Source organism: Frieseomelitta varia, unplaced genomic scaffold (assembly GCF_011392965.1).
Source record: "Frieseomelitta varia isolate USP_RPSP 00005682 unplaced genomic scaffold, Fvar_1.2 scaffold_279, whole genome shotgun sequence".
Lineage (NCBI taxonomy): Eukaryota > Metazoa > Arthropoda > Insecta > Hymenoptera > Apidae > Frieseomelitta > Frieseomelitta varia.
Window position 1 is genome coordinate 1,162,330 of NW_025110011.1, and position 18,631 is coordinate 1,180,960.

Genomic DNA, 18,631 nt, shown 5'->3' on the forward strand with positions numbered 1-18,631 from the left:
TGGTACGTAAATTAGAGTGTGAAAGTTGTGCGTTAAGCTCGGGTGTCGGAGGCGTCCCGGGACGTCCTCTCTAGTTTAGGTTTGCGCCCGAGTGGTATGTTTGAGAACCGTAGAATGAGTGTGTTGGTGTGTCTGTTTTGCCATTTTTTAAATATAGGGGCCCTGTATAGGATAGGTAGCATACTTTCTGGTGTGAATGTGTTTAATTATAAGTAGGTAGGGCCGGGCAGGTTGGCACAGTCTCTGGTCGCGTGTCCCCTTTTCGCGTGTCCAACCTGTTTCAGGAAATTTAATTTGAAAAATCGACAGTGAAATTGGTATGCCACTTGCCTCTGGTTTTACTCTTCGATTTTTCGAATTTAGTATCGCGGTCGCGGTCGTGGATAGGTCGCGAGTAGGTCCGGAACGAACGTTTATGTAGGTATTGCTCGAGCACGCACGTGCGAACGGACAACGATCACTGTGATCGATGGTCGTCCATGTGTATTGGGATCAGCTTTCGCGATTTATATTATTATTTCACCTGTGTAAGTTGTAGTATTTTTTGTTTGCCTGTGTAAGTATTTTTTGGTTTGCGATTAGAAAGACTCGAGCTAGATGTAAGTTTCAGCGGGCATTGCGCTCGAAGAAAAGAAGAGGCTAGAAGCCGAAGAGGCCCGGCAAACTGCTCACGAAGAGGGTCACAACAAATGGCTTCTCATCTTCTGGATCATTTAAATGGTTCCAGAGCATGGGAAGTCACTCTCGTTACTACTTTGTCACTATGCTCTTTCAGTATTTGTAGTTGTATTTTTTTTCTTCATCATCATCGTTTATCATCGTTTTGGGCAAATCGCGATTTTTCTTGTTGGCGTTGCGAAAGATTTATCACAGGTTGAATTACAGTTGCGAATTCCGCTCCCGTTTATTAGTGTTGCAAGAAATTGATTACGATTTAAGTTAGTGTTACGAAGAAATAATAATCGTGTTTGCTTTTAGAGTTGCGAATTATGATACCGCGATTGTCTTTTGCAATTTTAATTATTAATTTTTATGGTTATCTTAGTGTTATACATAGTGAAATTTATCTTGCTTTCTGTTATTTTTAGATTATAGAATCATTGCCTTTATTTTATTTTCGAAGTAGCTTCTTTCTCATACAGTAGCTTTTGTGTTATTAATAATAATTTTCATTCAATTTGGTTTTAGAGTTAGTGTTGCGACGTTACTTCATCGCGATTTCTAATTACTTTTTCTCTTGTTAGTGTTGCGATAATGAATGATCGCGTTTCTTAATATAGCGTTGCGCTTACAAAATGCCCAAATTCTTCCACTGGTTTCGTGGGAGATTGTTCTTGCTCCTGGATCACCTGGTACAGCTAGGAGAGCTGTTTATTCGTCACTAAGAGATCGTTATTCGTCAGCGACCTGCAACATGGTTGTACTGGAGTGGTCGCGTCACAATTAGCGTTGCGCATTTTTAAACATGAGTGCATAGATTAATAGCGTTTCGTATTTATTTTTGGAAATCTTAAACATGATGGAGCACTCTTCGTGTTTGATTTTGAATATTTCTTATTTAATTAGTGCTAGCGAATCAGTGTTGCAAAAATGTTTGTTTCTACGGTTTGTTGTTCGTGTTTGTAATATAAGTAATTGTACAGTAGCCCTTCTGGTTTCTGTATCGCGGTTTTTATCGGTAGCCCTTCTGGCTACTGTGTTGCGATTTCTTATTCAAGTCCTCCTGACTTCTTTGTCAATAGTCCTTTTGGTTACTGTCTTAGTTTTTCTTTTCAACACTCCTCATTGCCCCGTTTGTTACTACGTTTGTTACTATTTGTAAAATACTGCTAAAAAATATATATATTTTTATTAGCTGAAACTTTTTTACGAGTTTTAGAATATAAAATTTTATTATAAATTTAATATATTTATATGTATGAAAGTATAAGTGATGTCTTATATATAAAATAAAGTAAGAGAAATATTGCAACGAAATATTTAAATATTACAATGAAAATTTGAAATTCTTTTTAAAAAATCGGTAGTACTGAGTAGAGTAATAGTTTATTTTGAATTAATATCCAGTGTATTGTTATTGGAGTCAATAATAGTGATTGTTTTTATCATTTTCTCTTCTTTTCTCTATATTTCTCTAAATGTTTCAACAATAAAGTAGAATTTTATAAATATTGGAATTTGATATGGATAAATCAAAGTTTATTCACGTTTATTTCTAACAAAAATCTTGCAGTGAACGAATTTTGTCCAATTTTTATTCTTCGTTTTATGTAACGAATAAATAATAGTTGATAGACAAATCATGTAATTTTAATCGAATTTTCTTTCATCTTTGTATTACGGTAGATTTTCAACTTCTGATTTATTTAGTCAAATATTATTTATTTATTTTTAAATCCAGTCACTAGAGATTCTTTCTTTCCATTTTCAATATCAAATAATTAATGAAATTTTGTTTTTATTATAAATAAAAATTATTATAATATTGATAAATAAAGATAGTTTATAGAAAAATTTCAAATATTTTAATTAATAAACATAATTTTTAATGAATAATAGAATTTATGTTATTTGTTATATTCAATGCATAATATTGCATAATCATAATAGAATTATTATAAATCTATAATAGAAATATAATTCCATAATAGAATTATTAAAATTTAATATAAATTTGAATATGTAATATACGTAAATGAGGTAATATAATAATTTTAATATTTTAATATTAATAATTTAAAATAGTTAAAAATTTAGTTAGTGAAAAATTACTTTTAAGAATGTTTTATAAAATGTAAATCATTTACATTTAAAACTATGTATAATTTAAAAATTTTTATTTAGTATATAAAAAAAAACCATCATAAATCCATAAAATATAAATAGAGCTCTTTGTGATATCTAATAGAATAATTTCAGTTAATATATTATTAGCTTCACATATCGGTATTGAAAATTTGACAACAATTTTGGTAATAGATTTTAAAAGTCACATTGCATTCACTACTTTTACTCGAAATAGCTATCCAGTTCACCATTTTTAACCATTGACCAACAGGATAGACTGGACATCCAATGCTTTTTCGTGTCACACCATTGACTAACAAGTTTAAGTGTAGAGTGCGCTAAAAAACCACTGATTTTTTTTTACTATGTCGGTATTTCAGAGCGTGGGTCATGAAATCTCATGAGATGCTTTATTTACTTAGATAATTGATTAAGAGGATAGACTGGATCACAGACGAGGTCTAGTCATATACCATCAAAATATTCTGTCCATGGAACTAGCGAAACAGGTTGCACGATCCTTGTTTCAGAGTCTTAGTTATTCGCTCAAAATTATCCGATCCGAAATGTCAATACTCTCACTTTGAACAAATTTTTAGAATAATTAAAAATACAAGTCTTATTATAACTTCGTAAAAAAATTATGTAATACTTTACTTGAATTCCTTTTAAAATATAAAGCTGTTGCTTTGATTATCTTGAACTTTTGTTTCTGTCAATATATTTTTACGTTATGTAACGGCAGTGAGAAATTAAAGAAATTTCTATTCTTTAATTTCTTGAAATTTGTAAAAATTCAAACGTGTTTAAAAATATTGAGAATATTTAATTTCGATCATCAATAGCGCTGTAGTGTAATACTTGCCTAAATCGATATGACAGGTTGTGATACGAAAATGGTAAGGAGGTCATATGATCCTCCAAAATCTGGGATACGAAAAAGCATTGGATGTCCAGTATATCCTACTAGTCATTGTTTATATACCTCGTTTGTGATATCTTTCGTTCATTTATCCAGCAAGATTCGATGTGGTAGCTTGATACGAAACAACGCTGACTTTAACTCGCTGCTAGGTAACGAAAATTAATTTTGCGTATACGACAAAATCTTAGTAACAAAGTTTTCCGTTTTATTTTTATACAAAATTGGAGCACAGAATTTTATAGTACATTAAAAAATTAGAAAGCACAAGATCTCAAAAAACAAGATTTTTATTTTAATGGAATGAGAGTACTAATACAAAATTTTAACTTTGCCATTGAATAAAATTAGTATACCTTAAATGTTAACTTTATTGATATCTATAATACATAACGAAAGAAGATGAAATACTAGATTAAGATACAATCGATTGTTACAATTGATTACAAAAAAATCCTAGCAGCGGGTCCTATTCAGATCACTGACATCAAAATCCATTAACATTAACACCAAAAATTAATAATAATAACAACAATAGTTTTAATTGATATAATACGCTTTTTTCGAATTGATGTAATAAATACTACAAGTCGAATATACTATAAGTCGAAAGAAGTAAATTCAAAAATCGATGGAAATAATACTATTAATATAATAAATAACTGATAATACTATTCAATATAATAAAAGTAAAAAAAAAGATTTATTTTAAATACCCCAATAAAAATACAGATGTTAAAAATAATTCAACAGAAAATATATTGCCACATGTACATAATATTTATTTGTTATAATTTTAATTTAATTTTATTTTGTATAATAATATATATTATTATATATATTATTATACAAAAAAAAAAAAAAAAAATATATATATATATATATATATATATATATATATATATACAAATAACTATTATATATACGTGTCAATATATTTTCTGTTGAATTGTTTTTAGAATCTATATTTTTATTTCTGACAAATTTACAAGTGTATTTTATTATTACAAGTGTATTTTATCATGTTAAAGTAGTAGAGCAGTATCTCCATTGACTTTTTAATTTACTTCTTCCAACTTACTTGCAATTACGCATTATATCAAGTGTATTATATCGGTTAAGACCGTTGTTGGTAAATTCTGGTGTCGGTGAATTTTGATGTCGGTGAAACCTGTGATTTTTTTCAATGGGATCCCCTAGCAACAGTTACAAATACTTTCCGATTGTGTTATTTAATAAATATGCTTTCAAATCTAGAAGCAATTCATTTTACTTCTTATCAACCGAACATGTTATTGGTCAAAAAAGAAAAAGTTACGAGTATCATTTGCAGATCTTTTCTCCAGCTGCTCGGTTAACACAAAACATTCCTGTTTTATTTTTGTTACAGTAGCTGTATATCAAAGTGGCAGGTTATTTACATGTGATCTATCCGCACATAAAGATAACTGGCTTCGCTTTATCCGCCAGAAAGATATTTATATCTTATGAATCATAATTTCATTATCTACTGGAATATATTTTGAAATAATATAAAAATATCGTAAGTTGAACTGTGAAGATCTTACATAATGAAACGAATAGTTTACCAACGCGTTTCATATACAGAATACTGATACTCATTCCCTATTGATGATATGAAAATGAAACCATATTGACGCATAAAACTGCGAGATCTTCATACACAGAGAATCTAATTCTGATTAATTGTGGCCCGAATCTGAATGCAAAATCCGTGAAATTAAATAAGCAGCTTATTTTATTTCAAATAATTTCGAATATTTAATCTCCACGAACTAAGTCCCACGCTTTTTCGCTTTTCAAAATTAAAATTATTGATATATTCAGACTTGAACGAATTGTTATTCGAAATATGCTTTTTTATTTAAACACACTTCACGATTCTTTATTTCAAAATAAAATCATATCGTATCCGCTTGAATACAGAGACGTTTACTTATTCATTCAACAATAAAATCGAATATCCCTTAGTCGTAATGTAATGTAAATAAAACTGCTTGTTTCGTTTCGTTTCGTGTCAGTATTAAATAATCTCGCGTGCTAAATAATTTCTGTGCTCGAAAGGCAGGTACCGTTTTTACTAACCGAGTAAGAAACAAGCTAAAGTGTGACGGCGGCACATGCGCGCAGGAGAAAAGGACGGTATCGAGCCAGGCTAGTGGCTTGCCCGTCAACAGACGGTGTCGCACCGTCAGTTTCTCCCGCCGCGCCTGAAAGGCGTTCAGTGTCGAGCCGAAGAAACGCGCGCTTCCTCCGTAACGTTCGTTTTTTTTTTATTTTTTCGTAAACAGAGAGGTCGAGTGCGTGAGCACTCGAGTGTGCAGACCGGTGCAAGAGGAACGTCGATAGAATGTAATCGAATCGCCGCGGGACTGTTCGCCGTCAGTTAGCCGGTAATTTCACATCACGGTAAGGCCAAGGCACCTTACAGAAATTTCGTTCACGACATAGTAGTACGCCCATGTGTGCTTGTGAATGCGCGCGCGACCATATGTGTGTGTGTGTGTGTGTGTGTGTGTGTGTGTGTGTGTGCGCGCTCTCGCCCGACATCATACACAACCGTTCATGGTTACTGCACGTCACAGGCACATTGCGTTTCATCCGGAACCTTGGATGCCTGCTAGTCGTATAAACTATCGGCCAATGTTTTGTAAATTTACGTCAGAGTGTCGTAGACGTAATTAACGACTCACAGATCCAGTCAGGTCGCGTGAAATGAAAATTATCTCTACGATTTTTCGAAGCGAACGAACACGTTGAATTCGTATACAGAAGCTGATACGCGATTCGACCAACTTGTTTCGTTCGTTTCGCTTGGAACGTAATTGAGACGTTACCATAATAAACGGGGTTTCTTTCAACTAGATAACAGCTAACACCGAGCATCGTCTATGAGACACACGCGCACCGTTCGCCAACCGCCGGTCGTCTCGATCTATACATATAGCAATACAATTCTGTATATCAATTCCTTTCTCCTTCTTCCCTTTGTTTCCAATCTTTTTGTTACTCTTATTTCTTATTGCTCTCTGTATCTGATCGTTCCCCCTGCTCTTTTTCTGTTCCCCTTCACCTCCGTTCCTACTTCTGTTTCTCTTTTCCATACATTTCCATACGTACCGCTCATGCGTGCTGACCCACGAGCATTATATTTCGTATGCTTCTCATACAGTTGTGATTTGTTTTGTGAACGCACATATTTTGAAAGTATACACGTTCGTCATTGGGCAAATGTATCGTGACAAGTGGCAAGCGTAACACGATTGGAACGAGTTTGGAAGCTGCGCGGTGCAATCAGCGTGCGATAAGACGCCGAGTAAGAGAGAGAGAGAGAGAGAGAGGAAAGGAAAAACGATGGGGATTCACACGACCTGATTGTGAGTCTCCAGAGGGATTTTCGAGGTCAAGGGAATCAGAAGCATGGTCGGATAATGGATAGGCAAACATACAACCTTCCGTGGAATGAGTTTGACGGAAACATCGCATCTATTGCAAGATATCACGTCTCAGTTCTTTCGGTCACCTTACCAGTCCTCGATATTAGCTTGTCATTTACCATCAATCGCTTTATCTACCTCTCCTCTCCTTTCTGCTTCTTTTTTCCTGACTTCTGACCTTCTTCGTCAGAAAGTACTCGGCTTTATACGGGCACAGAAAATAGCCGCCTCGGACATTACGCTTATTAAACGCGAGGAAATGCAATTGCCATTCTATGCAGATACCTTCGCCAGCGTTACTGATATCTCAATTTTGCGCTCTTTCCACAGGTAGAAAAATGCTGGCAATGTTTATCGAGGCCTTTTTTTATCCTACTGTTTGTATATGATTGGTTTATAAATATTCGCGTGATATCGACCGTATCTTTTAACATTTTCAACGAACCCGAACGCGTTGCATCATTCGCGTAGTCGATTGTACGTCGCGTATAACCTGTACAATAATAATATAATACAAACAGAGAGAAAAATACAATTTCACACGATATTATAAGTAATTTGCTAATCGAATCATACGAGTGCACGTTCCGCACCGAAGGAAACCAATCTTCTACTTTAATGAGCGCACGAGCAATCAGCGTTTACAATGGATAACCTGTGAAATAGTTGGAATTGAAGGCCGGAAGAATCGCGAGATCTCTTCCATTACTCTTGCTCAATACGGGTCATGACCCTCATTTATTTCTATTCTTCTTGAGAAGCCCGACAAGCGTATTAAGCGATTGAGCGGTCAATGTCGCGCCAGTTCAACTCGTCCTTCAAAGCCTACACCGGAAGTTATGTAATTACTGATCCACAAGCCGCAATTGAACTACGACCACTTGTCGATTAATCTAGCGCGTAAAGAAATTTTCGCTGGCAGTTCCCTCAGTAGTCGCCGCCGCTGCTCCAAATTCAAGTAACGCCGGTATTCATCGGCTGTGCAAATATTTTTCCACGACGTTCCATTTATGTGTATCAAAGTGCAAATGTTTACCCTGTATTTACGAGCGTGTGTACGTAACGTGTAACGGCTAGTTCAGAGATAATGTATTTTAAAAGCCTTCCGTAAAAAAAAAAAAAAAAGAAACCAAGGGATCAAGCCAAGGGAAATTTCAAACTATGTCAGAATACGTACATACATACACGTGTGTGCGTTCACACGAATTTTCAGGAGGCTTCTGTCGTGCAATCATTTCATTCATCCCGGGCGAACTCGGAGCGAAGGTGTTACGTGATATTGCATAAGCGCATAATGCACATAACTTGGATCTTTCATGAATCCAACGAAATTGCTCGTACAACGTGTGTTTGATTATACTTGTTCGCACGCTTCGTAGAATTAACATTCGCAGATTATAAAGTGTCACGGTGGTATTTATGTCGCTACATCAAATGAAAGTCTAAATTTCAGTTCATCTTGGATTACTTTAATGTTACTCTGTTTGCTGGCTTGTTGTCTTTGATCTTCTATTATAAATTTATCTTCCTCTTTATTATCTATACGTTTATTGCTGTTTGAATTATGAGATTATCGAAATTCTTGAACGTATAAATGATATGTTAATCGAACACAATGAAGACATTGTGGTAGAGATGCTGTACGATCAATCATTTAGCAAATACTACATTTAACAATCAACAAAGACACACGATATTACATTCTAGTGCTCTTCCGCTTTTACGACCAAAATACTTGATTACCACTTACCATTAAATAAACCTGGGAACATCGCGCGCCCATGATATGACGTTACATCTGCCGGTTCCTTAGAATTCGTTTACTGTCAGGCGCCAGAAACATTTTCATCGTGCCAAGGAGAAGAAGCCCCGGCATGAGCGAGCCGCACTCCTACATTATTTTCGTAACGCTCCTCTGTTTACGCACCACCGCTGTATATATATGTACTACAACCGGTTTATACATATAGAGGTTATACTGTACAGTTGTGAGCCTGATGCGAAGGAAATAAGGCGAAACGACTATGACTACACGAAACGTTTTCGTATATCGGACTCGTGCAATTTCTTTGAAATCAATTGAACTTTATTCGAATTACTAATTTGTAAAATATGATTAGCGACACGATGAAAAATGTACGTAAGCGTCAAACGTCAATCAAGCGCCAGCGATGGTATTTCTTCGTAAATTTATTTCCAAATATATATTGTTTTTATATGAACTAAAGTTCAGGACGTTCCGAGAAAATTCTGGGACTCGAATGATCCAAAAATATCTACGAGATCTTTCGTTGCGCTTCTTTTCAACTTTTTTTTTCTCTTTTCTCTTTTTTAGTTTTGTCCGCTTTTGTGTTTCGCTGGCTTTATTGTGCTCGCGTCTGGTTCCGTTATATGTTCGCGGCTATTGTTACTTTTTCTTGGAAACATATAAAGAATATCTAAATTACTATTTCGTAATGAATACAAAAAGCTACACGACACGTGAAGAATATTTAAGTTACTATTTTCAAACGAGTACAAAAAAACTGGAAGACCTATAAAGAATATCTAAATTTCTGAAACGAATGCAAAAGAGTACGAAGAATAATGCGCAAACGAATCGCTGAGATTTTTTTGTATCCATAGTACTCGAGCGTAATTGCCAGACGTAATTAGCTGACTAGTATAAAACTTCCTCTTGCGTCAATTAAGATAATTTTTCGATAAGACAAAGCGGGATATCCGTAGACGATAGAAACATTGATAGGTTACTCGATCTTTCTTATTCGCGAATGATAAATTCAGTTACCGAATGATGGTTAGTCTTACACAAAGAGTGTAAAGATTAGTGTTTTATTTTATTAGTATCAAATTTTCAACGTCGGTATCGAACTTTCATGTGACGGCAATAATAGTAAAATTACATTAAGCATTACGTTACGCTATGGAAAATAAGTCAAATACACTAGCTGCAACTCTTGTTCTCGCAAATAAACCTGAAAAATTCATATAGAATATATGTTATTTATTGTATTCAATTTAAGTTCAGAAAGATCTAACATATTGAATTGCAAATTTAAATATGAATGCGTTCTTAATTTGTCGTGTGCTCCTCATTCAGCATTAAACTTGTAGATTTTGGGTAATTCCGAACATTCGAAAGGTCAACTTGATTCTCGTCTGTAAATATCTCCTTCGATTTGATACGCGCATTAAAGGTCGAATTGAATGTCCCCTTTTCTGTTGACCGGAACAGAATAGTTTGACAGCAACGTGAATACCCACCAAAGTTTGAATATAAAGTTCGGTGAAATCAGTTTGTATACCAATTGCTATATATAGAATCCAAGACCTTGACTTCAGCCTCAATGTGTACGAAACTGCATTTGCAAATCTTTATTCGATTTTTATCATTAGCAGGTGCAGCAGAGAACTAAGATGTGCAAACCAGCCAGGAAGAAACGTTCTTAATGTCGTAAGTCATCTACAGCTTTATTATATTTTCGTCTGTTGTTTACTTATTCCTAAAACGTGAAAGTTTATCGTTCGGGTGTTGGTAAATATAAATTCCAATTAGCTAGAAGATAATAAAATGTTATTGCTGAACTCGTAAAACGTATAGCGATTCGACTAATTCAGGATACGTTTCCTGATAGGAGAGGCCATGGTATATTCTAGCATCGTTCTATTTTCACCTAGCCGTTTCTGTCTATGGTTTGTCCTACTTTGTAGCCAGTGAATAAAGGTCAATCAGTGCAACGATGCCAGCAAATCCTTTGCGCTTCGATACAGTATCGACCGGTCGAAAAAACAGAAAAACCCACGGTGATGTACCATGATCGCGAAGATATCCATTTCAAATGGCTCTTGCTAAACGATTTAACATCTTCTTGACTGTCGGCTCGAGCAGTTCAATGCAGTTTGATGATGACAGGAACATGGAAAACATTTTCGAGACAAGATGCAAGCTTTCAACTAATATATATATATGAAAGAAAAATGGGTTAAGAAATTCGGTTATCTGATTCACCGGAGATAGTAGTCGGCAATCGAGGTTAAGAAAATACTGTTAAAGTCTCCGTGAATGGCAGTTCCGAGGCCAATAATAACCAAATTGACGTTCCCCTAGATTTTTGCTGCTCGATTTGTCCGCGGGAATGTCGATTTTGAGTGTTAATTCTTTCTGAAACGAGCTGCTGCTTTCAGAAAGCGGGCCCAACGTCGGATATTTCACGTCGAAGCTTTCCGTTTAACGAGATCAACGATTAATTAGATTTTGATGCAGGTAAAAGAGGTTAAAGCACGTATTGCTCTCATTCTCCCGGAGGTTAACACTCAATTGAGGTTGGGAGAATACTATTAAGGGATACACCAAGTATACACGAATTAGTCGAACCAGCGCGGCAGATCGATTGGCGTTCAATGTATAATGTCGTACGTTAAATAAATGAACAACATCAAAAAGTAATCGCGCAGATCGTTTCGTATTCTACGTGGCGCGGTCGACTTTCGTAATCTTGGGAAACGACGTTGGAATCGGCAATGAGGCGGCGTGATAGAAATCATGCGGTAGACTTTGTACTTTGTTAAAATTTCCTTGGTAAATGATTTTCGACAAATTTCCGATTTCTAAATGGCTAAACAAACTGGTAGATGATCGAAATATATATGCATATGTTGCATTGGGAATGTGTTTTCTTTTTTAAAATGAATAATATCGTTGAGTCACAGGTGATTTGTGTTAAATTACTAAAATTTAGATTATTTTAAATTGTCCTTTCTAAGATAGTTGAGTCACAGGTGATTTGTGTTAAATTACTAAAATTTAGGTTATTTTAAATTGTCCTTTCTAGTAATAAAATTAAATCGAATGAAAAATTATGAAATTGGATAATGATGTAACTAAATAGTATTTAAATTGTTATGTCTAAAATGATATTAGTTAAGGATTAAAATTGGCAGACAAATGACTGTGATAGGGGTGAAACATGTAAGGGACGCGGTTTTCAGAATTTTTCATCAGAACTTTTTAAATCACAAATAGGAATTGGATGAAACCCGAGGTGTATACTGCTTGACACGGACAAATTGGTGCAAAAAAAAAAAAAAAAAAAATGACGAAAAGGTTCGAGTTCAATTGGCAGATCGAAGTACCGTCATCACTTCGTCAGGGATGCGTGTTCGATCGGTGGACAGAGGAGAAGGACAACACGGATCTCGAACTAAATTGCTTGTTTAAAGTCGATGAATACGGGTTTTTTATCTACTGGCAAAGCGAAGGAAAGGTGAGTGCACCTTCGTCGTGCATTCGACTCTCATTGTTCGTCTAAGCACAGAATTTCTGTTAATGTGGCGCGTTGTACTTAAATGAGAGTATACTGTCTAATTATCCATTGTTTTATTCATAGGACGGAGATGTTATAGAGCTGTGTCAAGTAAGCGATATACGCGCTGGCGGATTACCAAGGGTGAGAAAGTTGAGATAAAAAAATATATTGAATGATCTAATTAATCAATTCGTGGCTATTTTCAATTAATAGTCGATGCACTAGTGAAAATGTTTGATTTTCGTTTGAAATGTTTGATTTCTTCTACGTGCAAACATATTTAATATTTTCTCTCCTTTCCTTAACAAAAAAAAAAAAAAAAAAAAAAAAAAAAAACGACGACCGATGATATATATGTATATATACACTTTCTTTGTGATATTTTAATTAAGCTCGCGAGACCATTTAAAAATCGTTCTCTAATTTTATTCAGGATCCAAAGCTTTACGACAAGCTTCTCACGAAGCACGGAGAACAATTGGAGGAAAAATGTTTAACCATCTGTTCTGGCGTAGATTATACCAATATTAATTACCAGCATGTCGTTTGTCCGGATCCAGCGACGGCTAAGGTAAATTTATTCGTTATACTTAATTTGATCGTTCTTCTGAAGAGTTATTAAATGAAATGAATTAATCCGATAATATTGTTATCACTGACATTGATATTCGTCGAATTAAAAAAGAAAAGAGATCGTATTTGCATCGATCGCAGAAAATTTTTCAATTCACTGGTTAAGCAATTATTATCATGATCAACAAGCTTATGTGTTTGCTATGTCTCATAACAGGTATGGCTGGATGGTATACGATCGATTACGCACAACGTGAAAGCCAACAACGTTTGCCCCCTTACGTGCTTGAAGAAACAGTGAGTTTACTAATGCAATTACGCACACCTACGCTACCAGTTATAAAAACACGATTGCTGTGAAACAATTAGCCAGAAACACTTACCAGCGGCAGACCATTCACTCACAATATTGATTTTCACTGTGAAAATTTATGTTTCGACCGATAAAACCTCCATGTTTTTCATAGGAGAGCATAAACGCGAGATGTTTTTCTTTCGTGAAAAGAGAACGTATCGCAAATTTCGTGGTGGTATTTTTAAATACAAACGAAAAAATAAAACACTAAAACACTAGAGAATATTTTTTATTTTTAATAAGCGAAACCCTTTTTTTTTTTGTCGTGTTCTAGTTGGATGCGACTTAGAATGTTGGTTGATCCAAATGGTAAAGTCCCAGTGAAAGTGGTCGCGAGAACTTTCGCATCTGGAAAGACGGAAAAGCTTGTTTATCAGTGCCTCGCCGATTTAGGCCTATCTAGTGGAAAGGTACTTGCAAAGAAACGTATGCATCCTGCAGAAAATCCTGCAATGCATTTGCTGAAATATCGATCATGTTTCACAGAACGATGTCATCGAGCCTGAAGATTTCACATTCGACGCGTTTTACGCGCTGTACCACAAAATCTGCCCGAGGAACGACATAGAGGAGTTATTCCAGTCCATGTAAGTGCAGGAAGTATAATTTTCATACGTCATATTCCCGCTATTTGAGATTGATTCGTTAATAAACGGAGAAACGATATGGTTTATTTGCATTGAATATTCTCAGCACCCAGGGCAAAGCGGACACTATCAATTTGGAACAACTGGTCACGTTTCTAAACGAGAAGCAACGCGATCCAACTTTGAACGAGATATTGTATCCGCTGTACGACGAGAAGAGGGCGTTAGAGATTATACACGATTACGAACAGAATGAAGTAGCGCGAAATCAAAGTAAGATTTTTACTTACCGCGTTACAACCTTAATCCTGCTTCTCGAATTTCGTCGTTGTACCCGCTAGATATTCATCGTCGATCGCCTACGTGTTTGAATTAGTTTGTACCTGCGAAATGGCATCCTTTCAGAAACAATCACGTCCTTTCAGAAACGATGACAAAAGATGGTTTTATAAGGTACCTGATGTCCGATGAAAACGCGCCCGTTTTCTTGGACAGGCTGGACGTCTACATGGACATGGACCAACCGTTGGCTCATTACTACATTAACTCGAGTCACAATACGTATTTGAGTGGCCGGCAATTTGGTGGCCGAAGTAGCGTTGAGATGTACAGACAAGTGTTGTTAGCTGGTTGTAGGTAAGGCTAATGAGAGTGAACGTCGCTCCACGCAGATCTCTTAGAACGTAGCGTTTTTTTTTTTTTTTTTTGAAGGTGCGTCGAATTGGATTGTTGGGATGGTAAAGGAGAGGACGAGGAACCGATAATTACACACGGTAAAGCTATGTGCACGGACATCCTCTTCAAGGACGTGATTTACGCAGTACGAGACACTGCGTTCGTCACGTCGGAATATCCGGTGATTCTTAGTTTTGAGAACCATTGCAGCAAGAAGCAGCAATACAAGTTGGCAAAGTATTGCGACGAAATTTTAGGAGACTTGCTTCTCAAGGAGCCTCTTAAAGAGTATCCCGTGAGTTTTGCTCGTCAGTCTCAATGTCCTACAGTATTTTCATTCACGATTCGATGTTTCATCAGATAGGATACACCGCGATAGGAAATCAAGTGCGTCAATCGTAATCTTGGTTCCCATCGATAAACAAAAAAAAAAAAAAAAAAAAAAAACTGAATGCGTCAATCGAAATCTAGATGTCCATCTGCTCCCTCTCATTGTTATCAAAACTTATCTCCGCTGCACGATATAGCATCCGCGATTAAACCACGTTGTACGTGTTCAAGATGAAAGCTAGATATGCAAGATTAGACATCGAATCAAAAAAAGATATTAACAAATACCGATGTGTGATGTGATAAAACAGCTTGAACCAGGAGTGTCCCTACCACCGCCTAACATGCTCAAACGTAAAATTCTGATAAAAAACAAACGTTTGAAACCCGAAGTAGAGAAACATGAATTGGAATTATTTCGGCAAGGTCAGTTTGTCATCGAAGACGAGGTGAAAGAGGATGCAAGCGCACCTCCGTCTGTCGCAGCGGTCGTTGAGCAACAATCAGTGAAGGTAACTTTAGCAACCTTGATGAAATGAAACGTCGTTCTTTTTGTTGAATCATTTGATCGAAGTGAAATCGCTGAAAACAGAAATGGCTTATATTTTAGGAAGAAGTTTCGACGGTTGAGTCAGTAGCATCGTCGACGACTGGCAATCAACAGCAGTCCAGTTCTAGCACAGGCTTGGGCGACACGTTGGAATTAGCGGTGGTTCAACCGTACACCGGAAGCACAACAAACGTTCACCCATGGTTGTCCTCTATGGTCAACTATGCTCAACCCATAAAGTTTCCGGGCTTCGATGTTGCCGAACGTAAGGCAAAGCTTTCCCACGGTTATGCGTTTAAAAGAGAGAAAAGATTCATGATCATGCCCTCTTGTACAGAAAAGAATATTCATCACAACATGTCTTCCTTCGCGGAAACCGCTGGCCTGAATTACTTAAAGACGCAAGCCATCGAGTTCGTCAATTATAACAAGCGTCAAATGAGCCGGATTTATCCGAAAGGCACTCGGGCGGATTCATCGAATTATATGCCACAGGTAATTCTTGCAACAAATAGATCGCTTCGTGGAAACACAGATGGCCTTTTCACGTACCGTTTCCTGTACGATCGATCATTGAAAATAGGTCTTCTGGAACGCTGGCTGTCAAATGGTCTCGTTAAATTTCCAAACCGCGGACTTGCCGATGCAGCTGAATCAGGGAAAATTCGAGTACAACGGTTCCTCTGGTTACCTACTGAAACCGGATTTCATGAGACGAGCCGATCGAAGTTTCGATCCTTTCGCAGAGAGCCCCGTGGACGGTGTAATAGCTACTCAGTGCAGCGTCCAGGTATTTCGCAATCCTTCTCCCGTTGTAATTTGCGATAGTGGTGATTTGTCTCCGCGTTTGCAGGTAATCGCGGGCCAATTTTTATCCGACAAAAAAGTCGGAACGTACGTGGAAGTGGAAATGTATGGTTTACCAACAGATACAATTCGTAAAGAATTTCGGACAAGAGTAGTTCCAGCGAACGGCCTGAATCCCGTGTATAACGAAGAACCTTTCCTCTTTCGAAAAGTCGTCCTACCCGATTTGGCAGCCTTGCGATTCGCGGTTTACGACGAGTCAAACGGCAAATTGCTAGGTCAGAGAATTGTCCCTTTGGATGGTCTACAGTCTGGATATCGGCACATATCTCTGCGAACTGAAGCGAATTTCCCCATGTCTTTACCTATGCTGTTTTGTAACATCGAGATCAAGATATACGTACCAGATGGATACGAGGGTAAGCTTTCGACTTCACTCACGCTGTTGGTAGGTGATTTTATTCGAACTTAATTTACAGGACTTATGGATGCGCTTACGGCACCACGGGCCTATAAAAAATCTGAAAATGCGTCGCAGAATAAAATGCGTGGGCTTGGGATAGAGGAAAGCGACAATAAAGGGCACTCGGATTCCATGCCTACGCATCATCGCGAAGCACCTAAACCGCGTGGTAAATACCTTGATATTATCTTCGACCTATCCACGTTGAGTGCATGTATTTGTGGACTCGTTGTTCTTTCAGAGGAAATGAAATTCAACCCCATAACGGCGGACGTGTTGCGGCAAGAAAAGGGATATCAAAAGGTGCTCCGAAAGCAACAAAAGGAATTGGAATCTTTAAAGAAGAGGCACCAAAAAGAGAAACTCACCGTCCACAAACAACATTGCGCTGCGATAGACAAGATCATTAAAGGGAAAAAGTACGTAACTATTTCTAGTGATCTTGCCACGTTTTAACTAGAAACGTTTGAATTTCAACTTTCGTTTTGTCTGTGTGTTTTTTTTTTTTAATAGTAAAGCGGAACTTTCGAGAGATCCGACCGTTCGCCGCGAGGTTTCCGAACAAACTGTTCAATGGTCTCGATTGGCCGATAGACAACGACGCGAGGAACGTGACTTGGTACGTTCTCATCTGGAGGAACGACGGAATACCTTGCGAAAATTGTGCGTGGCTGCTCAGCTGGCCCAGCAGAAGCAATTAACCGCACGACATGAACGTGAGATCAAAGAAATGAACGCGAGACAGGCGAGACTCTCGGTAGAAAGTATGAGGGAAGTAATGAACGATAAAACATTGAAGACTCGCGGGATCAAAGAGGGTCGGCTTAGAGAGAAACAGCAGAACAATACGAAAAAATTTATGGAGGAGAGGAAAATCGCACAAATGATTCAAAATAGAGAGAAGGAGAAACTGAAAGTAATTCACGAAAAACAACTGGAGGAATTGCAAAAAGACATGAATGCGGTAAAAACAATACTTTTTGCGTTACATTATGAGTCGTTTATTTTGAAAGTGGCACAAGTAACTTTATAGCAATGAAAAAATGGCGATTCTTTAATGTCTGTGTGTAATTATTTATATTGAGGACAACATAAAAGATAACATATATAAGTAAATATTCTCGAAAGTTTTTCACGTTAGATATCTCGATTTAAAAACAATGTAATTTATGCCACTTTCGAAATAAAGGGCTTATATAAGGGAACGCTGTGATAGAAAATGTATCAAGTATGTATTTCGAGTAACCTGTTTCAGGTTATGGATATGTACAACAACGAGGATATGGAATATGAGTTGGCCCCTAAAACCGAATGCTACGTGTAATGGCCGACAGATTGACTTGTAAAGCTTGCAAAAAAAACTAAGATGCTGCTGCGTTCAGAGAATCCGCTCCTATCGTTAATTACAACTGGAATTGGGATCAAGCCTCGTTAGCTATCGTTCTCAGTTATCATGGGAACCGGAAGCAACAGACAAACCGCGTTAATCGTACTCTAGTTCATTCTCCTGAATATTTTTTTATAAAAAAGAGCATCTTGTAACTTCATACTTTCCGTCGTCACACGAGCAAGTACCTAGACTAAATAAGGGAGTCAATAAAAACTAAAGTGATCTAGTCAAGTTCTTATATTAATAAATATATATATATATTATATATATATTTATTATACATATATAGGATATAAATGAGAAAACGGATCATACGGATCGAGCGTGCCGTGTGATTCATCGATTTCAATATTTTTCGATTGTTAACGCTATTACCGAATTCTATCGTATCGGGTGCGTGAGAAAAAAAAATGAGAGACTGTACGAGC

General features: G+C 36.7%; 1 protein-coding gene across 8 annotated transcripts; it reads left to right on the forward strand.

Annotated features, from left to right (window-relative positions):
* The first annotated feature begins 5,892 nt into the window (after positions 1 to 5,892).
* LOC122529167 (1-phosphatidylinositol 4,5-bisphosphate phosphodiesterase-like) lies at positions 5,893 to 18,429 on the forward strand. 8 transcript variants are annotated; one of them, XM_043654996.1, is made up of 20 exons: positions 5,894 to 6,139; positions 10,567 to 10,621; positions 12,191 to 12,431; positions 12,555 to 12,614; positions 12,907 to 13,044; positions 13,264 to 13,343; positions 13,676 to 13,811; positions 13,888 to 13,988; positions 14,095 to 14,261; positions 14,414 to 14,624; positions 14,700 to 14,958; positions 15,305 to 15,505; positions 15,604 to 15,808; positions 15,881 to 16,038; positions 16,127 to 16,333; positions 16,397 to 16,769; positions 16,830 to 16,982; positions 17,055 to 17,232; positions 17,327 to 17,777; positions 18,069 to 18,429. In XM_043654996.1, the coding sequence occupies exons 3-20, from the start codon at positions 12,261 to 12,263 to the stop codon at positions 18,135 to 18,137; spliced, it is 3,318 nt and encodes a 1,105-aa protein (XP_043510931.1). In that variant the 5' UTR covers positions 5,894 to 6,139; positions 10,567 to 10,621; positions 12,191 to 12,260; the 3' UTR covers positions 18,138 to 18,429. The 8 variants fall into 8 exon arrangements, with proteins under 8 accessions (XP_043510925.1, XP_043510924.1, XP_043510929.1 ...); XM_043654990.1 differs by having other exon boundaries at positions 5,893 to 6,139; positions 10,564 to 10,621; positions 15,604 to 16,038; XM_043654989.1 differs by having other exon boundaries at positions 5,893 to 6,139; positions 15,604 to 16,038.
* Positions 18,430 to 18,631: the final 202 nt, after the last annotated feature.

What these genes read in the sequence shown, in the direction of transcription:
- LOC122529167 (XM_043654990.1), top strand. Translation starts at nt 12,261, where the DNA reads ATGACGAAAAGGTTCGAGTTCAATTGGCAGATCGAAGTACCGTCATCA. An exon ending in CTTACGTGCTTGAAGAAACA is followed by an intron (nt 13,344 to 13,675) that starts GTGAGTTTACTA and finishes GTCGTGTTCTAG; the next exon opens with TTGGATGCGACTTAGAATGT. An exon ending in CGTACCAGATGGATACGAGG is followed by an intron (nt 16,770 to 16,829) that starts GTAAGCTTTCGA and finishes CTTAATTTACAG; the next exon opens with GACTTATGGATGCGCTTACG.